Consider the following 9,468-nt stretch of genomic DNA (forward strand, 5'->3'; position numbering starts at 1 on the left):
TACCTCTGCCCCACCCCGACAGCAACAGATAAACAGAATAGTCTTCTCTCAGTAGCCAGAGGATATTTCTAGAGTCTTCCTGTCCTGTTATATCCCTGCTTACAGCCTTCCACTCCCCTCCCACACTCTGGATGAAATTCCAGCCCCTTCCCCATCCTCCCATACCCTCAGATTTTACCTTCTTTACCCTCCCGCTCCCCCTAACTCAGTCGGATGCTGGCCTCACCTTGCCCATCCATGCCCTCTGGGGGGCTTTTGCACCACTGTCTTTATGGGGTGCTCCTTCCCTCACCACCTTTGGTCTTTGCTCAGTGTCAGCCCTTCATCGGCCCCTCCCTGACCTCCTGATGTGACCCTGACCCCTCTCACACAGACACACACTCTGTGCCCTCTCCAAGGGCTTGTCTTCACACACGTATCACTCCCGTATCACACTTAGAACAGTTTATTTGAGGGCTGCTTCCTCCCTCCCAGGAGGACGGGGCCTGTGTCCCCACCCCCCAGCTCCCCCGCTGCTCCTGGGATCCCGCAGCCTGGAAGGGGCACCGCGGCCACCCTCACAGCAGCTGAGGGACCTGGGACAAGTCTCTCCTCTGTGTCGCTGTCACCTCTCTGTAATGGTACCGCTGGGTTCCTAGGAGGGGCCTGCTGAGGACTCTGTGTCGAGGGGCCCCCTGGCGCTCCTTGCCCCAGACACACCACGCGCCTGCTTGGTCGGCGAGGTGTCCACAGGGTGGGTACCAGGAGGACAGGAAGCCACGGCCCCCCAGGAGTCACACGTCCCAGAAGCCCCCAGTGGGGGTCTGGTAGGTTCTGGTTCCCTGTGGGGACACCTCTGGTGCCCACGTGGTCCTCAGCAGGGCTGTTGGGTGGGGAGCAGAGACTGGGTGGTCTGAGCCCCTGCCTTTCCTGGGGTCTGGGGCAGCTCCAATAAAATCTGAGGCTACCAAGGTGGGGGCACCGAGGACTGTGGCTCTCACAGGGAAGTCAGGGCCTCAGCCTCCAGGGTGGTTCGGGTCCATTGAAGCTTCCGGGCAGGGGAGCAGGAGTTCCCTAGGCCTGGGCTGGGGGGGTCAGTGCAGGCCAGGGGCCACCAGCAGCAGTAGGGCCCCGGCCAGCAGCACCGGGGAAGGTGGGCAGGCAGCCTGGCATGCAGTGTTGGTGGGGTGAGAGGGGGCCGGCAGATGGCAGTCGGTGTAGGGCTCCACGCAGCCCGCAAAGGCCATGACGTGCGCCACGAAGGTCTCCTCCTGCACCCCGTGCACCAGGTGTGCCTGCGGGCCTCGCGCAAACACCGCCACGTCCTCGCCCCCGTGGGTCTCGCTAGACAGGGGCACGGCCGCCTGCTGCTGGTACGAGGGGTCCCCTGGCAGAGAATGGGAGTTCAGAGCTGGCAGGGAGGCGGCCTCCCCCTCCTCTGATTTCCCAGCTAGGGTCCTCCCATCCCTGTTCCCCTGCACCCCAGGGCCAACTCACTGCTTTTGGTTTCATCCACATCAGGTCGTGAGCCCCTGTTCATCTGGTAGCCCGGGCCATTGCTATAGAGGAGGGAGGTATAGGACTTGCCATCGCTGGCTTTGCCATCAGCCAACCCTGCAAGGAGGGGACCCGGTGATCACACTGACCCAATCCTTTTGGGTGCCTCCTGTGTGCTGAGCCCAGGCATGTCTTGTCTGTTCACTGGCTTAATCCTCACCAGAGTGATGCAGGGCAGTTGCTATTATTACTCCACTTTGCAGAGGAGGGAACTGGCTCAGAGTATTTTGAGCCACATAACTTAGGGACAAGGACCTGCCCCTCTCCCTGGGCTTACCAAAAATGGAGGTCCCACGAAGGGGGTAGCCACCAAAAGTGAAGACATGGGAGTGGTCTGCAGTGACAAGGATCAGCGTGTCCAGTTCGCTAGTGAGCTCGTTGGCCTTGGCGATGGCATTGTCAAACATGACCGCCTCGGTCAGCGCCATATAAGCTATGCCTTCATGGTGACCGTGGTCAATGCGGCCTCCTGCAAGAAGGTCATATGTAAGATACCAAACCCGCCCTGATGGCCCTCATCAGTCCTCTGTTCACCAAGGGGCTGCCACTCACCCTCCACAAAGAGGTAGAAGCCCCGGGGATTCCTGCTCAGCACTCGCAGGGCTGCCTCTGTCATCTCCTCCAGGGATGGGTCCTTGGTGTGGTCTCGCTGGGTCTCATAGGCCATGTCAACCGGCTCGAAGAGGCCTGTGGAAAAGGGGACCAGCTGAGACCTGCAAGCTGGGGACAGGGGGACCCGTGGCACCCATCCCGGGGAGGCCAGTGGGGGTGGGTGGGGTCGTTACCCATGAGGTGTGTTACACTGGAGTTGGTGGACGCCTGAAGGAGCGCCGTGCGGTTCCACACATACTGGGCTCCCTGGGAGGGGCAGAACCAGGCCTCAGCCCATAGCCGACACCCCAGACCCGGCCCCGCTGTGCCCCCTGCACCCATGAGCCCCCATCACCTGGTGCTTGGCCTGCCACTCCTGCACCAGGTTCCGCTTGTCCTTCCGAACTCCGGTCTGATTGGCATCGTGTGGGTATTCAGGGTCTGGGGTCCCCTCAGGAAACATGTACTTTCGGCCTCCACCCAGGATCACCTGGGGCCAGAGATTAGGGCAGGTGGGTTAGGGGCCTAGCTGGCCCTTCACTTCTCTCACATAGCCCCTACCTCCCCGCCCCAGGTCTGTGGGAATGGCCTGTCCCCACCTCCTACATGGCACCATCCATCACACAGAGAGACCCTGTCAGGCCCCAGGGCTCTGTGTTTCCCGGGTCTGTGACAGGCGTCTGTCCCACTCCCTCTTTCTAGCCCCGCCCTTAGTCCCTCATGTCGCACGTCGATATCCATGTTGTAGACCATCTGTGTGGCTATGTCCTGGCAGCCCTCCTTCTTGGCCCGGGCAGACATTTCAGCATCCGAATACCAGTTACGGTTCACCGTGTGCGCGAAGGCCCCAGCTGGGGAGGCATGCTGCACCCTGGTGGTGGTCACCACTCCCACTGACTTCCCTGAGGATGGCAGAGGTCTTGGTGGGCCACTGAGGTCTCTGAACCTGCCCCTGCCCAGGAAGCTGACACCCAAGCCCACCTGCTTTCTTGGCCCGGTTCAACACAGACGTCACCTCATTCCCACGTGTCGTGTTGCACTGATCGAAGCGGGCGGCTGCACTTACACCAATGGTTTTGTAGTTGCCCTTGACCCCACACAAGTAGGCGGTGGCCGTGCCTGCGCTGTCTGGCACATCTCTGTCCACGTTGTATGTCTGGGGGCAGAGATGCCTTCAGCTCTGCTGGGGTAGACACCCAGCTCCTGACCCAGGCCCTGGGTCCATCCTCACAGCCCCCACCCCCTATCTCAGACCCCAGCCCTCCTGGGGCTTTCCCTCCTACCCTGCTCCCTAGGCCCACACCCACCCCTCCAGTGTAGACCACCCTGAGGTCACTTGGCCCTTACCTTGGACAGAGCCACATACGGGAACTGGTCCATGGCCAGGGGTGTCTCAGGTCCCAGCTTACCATTCATCTGCCCCTTTAGGATCCGAGTGGCTGTCACTGTGGAAACCCCCATCCCTGAAGGTACACATTGTGTCAGATATGAGCCCCCAGGGCCAGCAGGTTCAGCCAGCAGCCCAGGGTTCCAGGACTGTGGGGGGACAGGGGTTGGACCAGCTTAGCGCACTCACCATCCCCCAAGAAGAGGATGACATTCTTGGCAGCTGTCTGGATGGGCTGCAGCTTCTTAGCCACATCAAGGGCCTGGGCTGCCTGGTGGTTCCAGAAGGCAGGGTCTTCCTCCTCAGCTGCCCAAGGGGAGTGGAGGTGGAGGTCAGGTCAGCCTGGGGCCACCCCTGTGAATACGGGCTGCCAGGAGCTGCCTGGTTACCTGGGACAAAGCTGAGCGAGAGCTGTAACCACAGGCCCAGCAGCAGCAGCACGCAGGCCCCCTGCATGGCTGTGTGATGGCGGAGGGTCAGGATGGGACCTCGGGAGGCCGGGTCTCGGGCAAAGCTGGGACACCAGGTACCAGCTGCAGCGCTGGCTGCCCGGGCTTAAATTCCTGCTGTAAAGTCTTCCTGTCCCTCCCAGTGCCTGAGGGGGCCACACCCTGCCCTGTGACTTTAAGCCCTGTCACCATCGGAACTGGTGGATGTGGCCAAGTATCTGAGTCAGGTCCCTCCCTCACAGGATGGTCCCCAGCCATCTCGTCAGAGTGGGGTGGGGATTAGAGTGCAGATGTCCTTCACCTGAGGAATATTTGCATGGTCCTGACAGGGGCTACTTCTAACCCTCGCTCACCGAGTGCTGTGAGAGGATCTTCTCTGCTTTATTCACCTCATGTGTTCAGGTTTGGTTCTGGTGCCAAGGGAGGTGGGGTTGGAAGCACACAGACTGGACCGGGGCCTGGGTTTGGTTTCCTGATGCCCTGAGGCCCAGAGACAGAAAGGGTGGCTTGGGAGCCCTGCCCACCATGCAGCTCCTCCTCAGGCTTGGCCTGGGCAGGTGGGGTGGCCACTGGGCTAGCGGGGGCCCCTGGGAGCCTGGGCCCACCTTCATCTGTGGAGACGCATGAGGTAACAGCAGCGGGGGCCTTGTCTGTGTCTTCAGTTACTGAGGGCTGCGCTCGGTCAGCACTGTGTGTGTGTGTTTCCTGTGAAGGGCCAGAAATGTGGGCACAGTGCCCTGTACATGACGTTGACCTCTGCTCCCTTAGACAGGTAGATGGAAGGCAGAGGTGAATCTGTTCTCTCCTCAGGCCACCCACACTCACAGGAATAGCTTGTGATAGGAGCTAAGAGGTTTCAGCAACCCTAGGTTGCGTTAAAAAGACATCTCTCCAATCCAGCAATCTCACTTCTGGGTGTGTATACCCAAAACTTTGAAGGCAGGCAAAGTCTCTGGTGGTCCAGTGGTTAGGACTCCATGCTTTCATGGCAGGGGGCTCAGTTTCGATACCTTGTCAGGAAACTAAGATCCTGCAAGCTGTGTGGCCCAGCCAAAATAAAGTGTCAGAGAATGGAAAGCAGGATCTAGAAGAAGTTTTTGCACACCGACATTTGTAGTAGCGTTATTCACAATAGCCAAGTCTTGCAAGTAATTCAACAGTCCACTGGCAGATGAATGGATAAACAAAGCATGATAGAGCTATACAATGGAATACTATGCTGCCTTAAAGAGGAAGGAAAGTCTGACACCCGCTACAACATGGTTGAACTGAGAGGATAAGAGGCAGGAAGGCTAGGGGTCTCTAAACAGCGGAAATAGGCTGCAAGTATGTCAGACGTTTTTTCTCTCTCTCTTAAGTGGCAGGAGGAAACAAACTGTGTCAGAATTTTCCCCTCCTCTATACAAAATTAAAAGGAAGTTTCTCTTAAAATTCTGTGTTGCCACGACAACACCTGGTTCCCCCTGAACTTAACTTTTCTCAAACCTTGAGCTAACCAATGCATTTTTCTTATGGAAATGTTTTTCTTAAGCTATGTCAATGAACTCTACCCTAGACCCTGTCTTTCTTCAAGTCATTTCCGCTTAAGACTCAGAACCGCTAAGGTCTCAACAAACCAGTGTGTTTTACTGGTTTGAAGTAAAAGCATGTTTTACTTATACATTGTTCTCCTAATCTATGTTAATGAAACTATATATTTACTTGGAAACCTGCCTTTCTTCAGGATTCATGTCAATCGTTTTATGGCCTGGGATGGCTCACCTTGTGCCAATGTTATCTCAAAGTGCATGTTGCGGGTGAGGGCCCTGGTGCCACTCTGAGCTTTGAGACATTTCCTTTCTCTAATTAACAGCTTGCTGACAGGTATATAACATACTGCTAAAGGCTAGCAGGGGGGCACTCTTCCTGCCCCCATCTGAGGTCTATGTCAGAAGCTTTGTCTATCCCCTTTATACTTTAATAAAACTTTGTCACACAAAGCTCTGAGCAATCAAGGCCCATCACTGGCCCCGGATTGAATTCGTCTCCTCTGGAGGCCAAGAATCCTGGCATCTTTCACAGCTCAGCAACAACCTTTCAGAACCTCGAGGACATGATGCTCAGTGAAAAGAAAAACACTCAGAGAAAGACAAATACTGTGTGATTCTACTTCCTTAGGTATCTCTAGTGGTCCAATGCATAGAAATAGAAAGTTGGATGGTGGCTGCCGGGAGCTGGGAGGTGGGAGACTAAGGACTTGTTTAATGGATACAGACTTGCAGTTTTATGAGATGACAAAGTTCTGGAGATCTGTGGCCAACCTAGTGTAAATACTTAGCACTATGAACTGGGCCTTAAAAATGGTTAAGATCGTAATTTTTGTTTTTCTTTTTCTTTTTTGACTGCACCATGGGCATTTTGGATCTTAGTTCCCTGACCAGGAATAGAACCTGTCCTCCTTGCAATGGAAGCGGGGAGTCTTAAATGCTGGACAACCCGGCAAGTCCCAAGTTGCTAACTTTTATGTTGTGTTTTATTTTACCACAATTAAGACTTTTTTTCAAAGGAAAGAAACCCCTTCCCTCCTGCCTCACCCACCCCAGGGGACCTGGGTAGCCCCGTCCCCACTCGGGCCCCCTCACCCCGAGCCACACTGCAGGGGCCACCAACACCTTCCTGCCCAGCCCCCACCCTGGCATTTTTAAGCACTCACATGTGCAAGGACCTTTGGGCCGATTCCAGGTTTGACTGTTTTAAATAAAGCAGCCAGGAATCTTCTCGGACTGGTTTCTGTGTGAATATTTGTTTTCTTTCCATTTCTCTGGGATATATGCCCAGGAGTGGAGATGCTGGGTCATAGGGTCATAGAGTTGCTGCATGTGTAGTTCAGCAGAGTGGCCGCCCCACTTTGCATCCCCACCAGCAACTTATGGGGGATACCGTTTCTCTGCATCCACACCACCACTTAGTTTTGTCACTGTTTTTAATTTTAGCCTAGTGTGGAGTATAAAGTTTTCTTTAATGTTCCTATGACAACATTAAATGATCAGGCGCTGTGATCCCTCTTGGTTTCTTGTGAATTTTCTCCTGTTCCTGAGCAGGACTGAAGACCAAATACAAACCAGGTGTCACTTGCGGTAAACAAAGGATGTTCGTCCAAGTTCCCGCCAGGGCACCTGGCTCCCCGCTTCTGGGCCCGAGTCACCTGAGTGAGATGAGAGGCTGTTACGCTCCCTCCCCTGGGGCCCGTGATGACCAGGCAGCAGGCAGCGTGGCTTCTGCTCTGCAGTAAGAGATAACACCTCCAGTCCTGCACTCGGGGGTTATGGATGCCTGGGGCCAGGGGCTGGCCAGCGCCATGGAGCCTGCTCTGTGGGGGACGGTTATCCCGGTCTCTCTGTTCTCTGGGAAGAAGGCCTAGTCCTGTGGGGTCTCATCTGGAGCCCAGCACCTTCTACCGTTGTCCCCATTTACCACCCTGGGCTCTCTGGGCTGTGTCTCAGCCCCCAGCATACTGCCCACTGCAGGCACTGCCAGCAGGGGGCAATGTGGAGCCCACGGCAGCACCAGGGGATCCCTGGGGGGATGTCTCCTGCCTGCGTCCTGCCCACCCAATCTCAGGATGTCCCCTGAGACGTAGTGACAGTCCTGTCACTCAGATGAGAGCAGGGCAACAGCTGTGAACAGGAAGGCTTTGATCATTGATACCCCACCCCCAGTCCCCACACTCCAGAAATTTGCAGAAATGGAGGCTCCCTTTCTAGGGCAAGTGCTCCCTGGACCCTCCTCCCCACCTTTCATCTCTGCCTCCACCAGCCCCACAGAAATGGTATGAATGTCCCCACTGCAGCTGGGATGCAGGAAATGAACACAAGTTTAATTTTGTCCTCTTTTTCTGGTGGGCCACGTGGGATCAGGGCATTGCTGAGCCTCCTGAAGAAGCCCGAGGGGGCTGGCCAGGAGGTCAGAGGGTGCTGAGTGAGCACTGGGCTGGGGGACATCATCGCTGCCCAGCCCAGCCAAGGATGGCCATCCATGCCCGGCCATCCTAGGATTTCTGATGAAGTTTCTTCACCTCCAGCCCAGCCAGTTCTTGCAGTTCTGAGGCCAGGAGAGGAGGCCAGGCCACCCACACCCCCTCCCAGTCCCCCCGAGGAAAGGCCGTCAGGAAAGTTGGTCAGGAGATCACAGCCCCACAGCAGTTTGTGGCCTCATGGCTCCAGAGCGATGGATGGTTCAGGAAGGACGGCTCAGGTGAGAGCAAGCAGGGTGCTGCCGTCCCGTGGGGTCACGGGCTCCCGGGGATTCTTGTGGGGGTCAGCTGCCCGGAGTCTCCAAGGTCACAGTGGAGGTGAAGGCGCTGGCAGCTCTGGTTTGTGAGCTTTAGGATCAGGCTCTGCGTTTCCCGAGGGGCAGACTGGACACCGGCCTTGGGAAAGGCAATCCCGGGGGCTGTGGAAGGACCCAGAGACAGCACGGCCCCGGGGGCACCCAAAGGCTCACCAGGGGAAACATCCAGACTCAGTGGATCTGGGCAGTGCATATTGGGGTTCACCTGGGGACCCCAGGGATCACGGTTGCCCCCACACTGGGGCTCAACTTGCAGAAGAGTCAGCACTAGTGGTGGCGCTTGGGGTCAGAGGGAGGTGGCAAAGCTGAAACAAAGGCCCCAGAAGCAGCTGTTAGTGGAGGGGGCTCATGATACCAGTCTTGGGCACAGATCAGGGGAGGGGGCTGAGGGCTCCGAGGCTCTCAGGGAGCCGGTGGAGAGGGGCCTGTCTCAGGGCCTCAGGGATCGAAATCAGAAGCTGGGTGGCTACTTGCTCTTTGAAGGAGACACTTGATTCCAGTTAAAGTCTCCTGAGCAGTGACCACATGGAAAGCATCCTCGAGGCCCAGAGGGGCCCCCACAGACCCACCCAGGGTGAGGCCTGCCGGGCACAGCAACCCATCCATGCTCCTGAACTGTCCTGGGGAAGGATCGAGGTCCCCTTGGTTGGGCAATAGGAAGAGTGTGGACACCTTCCAGGCTGAAGCCCAGGGACCTCCCCTGCTTAATGGACCCCTTGGGAGAGGAGCAGGAAGTCGAGTGGGTTCCTGCGGGACCTGGATGTATGCATAATTCCCAAGACGAGGTCACAAGATTGGTACTGCATGGTGCTTCAGGGGCTAGAAGAGGGTATAGAGGTGGGGAGATGCTGGGCCCTCCACCATCCTCATCCACAGATGAGGTCCGCCTGCAAGGTGCTGCTGGAGGGGTGGTGCTGGAGGAGGGGGGGCTTGGGCAGAGGCAGGTGGGGAGTCATGGCTGAGAAAGGTGGGAGAGCCAGGTATTTTAGCCCTCAGAATCTGCCCTCTGCTTGGTCCCTGCCCTCCTAGCTGGCTCCCTCCTGCTAGTGCCCCTGGACAGCTCCTCCCCCACTCCCTCTTCTGCCACTGTCCTTTCTCTGCCAGCCACTCTCCCCTCCGCCTGAGCCACCTGTCCACCCTCCACTGGAGAGCTTTTACACCCAGGGAGACAGTGGA

At 56.9% G+C, this 9,468-nt stretch overlaps 1 protein-coding gene across 1 annotated transcript; it reads right to left on the bottom strand.

Moving 5' to 3' along the window:
• Nucleotides 1-1,073: 1,073 nt before the first annotated feature.
• LOC136163166 (intestinal-type alkaline phosphatase-like) lies at nt 1,074-3,970 on the bottom strand. Its single transcript, XM_065927604.1, has 11 exons — nt 3,904-3,970; nt 3,704-3,820; nt 3,475-3,590; nt 3,109-3,283; nt 2,857-3,029; nt 2,483-2,617; nt 2,322-2,394; nt 2,089-2,223; nt 1,814-2,005; nt 1,477-1,593; nt 1,074-1,366 (listed from the first exon to the last, which is right to left on the bottom strand). Exons 1-11 carry the CDS (start codon nt 3,968-3,970, stop codon nt 1,074-1,076), a joined length of 1,593 nt encoding a protein of 530 aa, XP_065783676.1.
• Nucleotides 3,971-9,468: the final 5,498 nt, after the last annotated feature.

The sequence above is a fragment of the Muntiacus reevesi genome, chromosome 3 (genome assembly GCF_963930625.1).
Source record: "Muntiacus reevesi chromosome 3, mMunRee1.1, whole genome shotgun sequence".
NCBI lineage: Eukaryota > Metazoa > Chordata > Mammalia > Artiodactyla > Cervidae > Muntiacus > Muntiacus reevesi.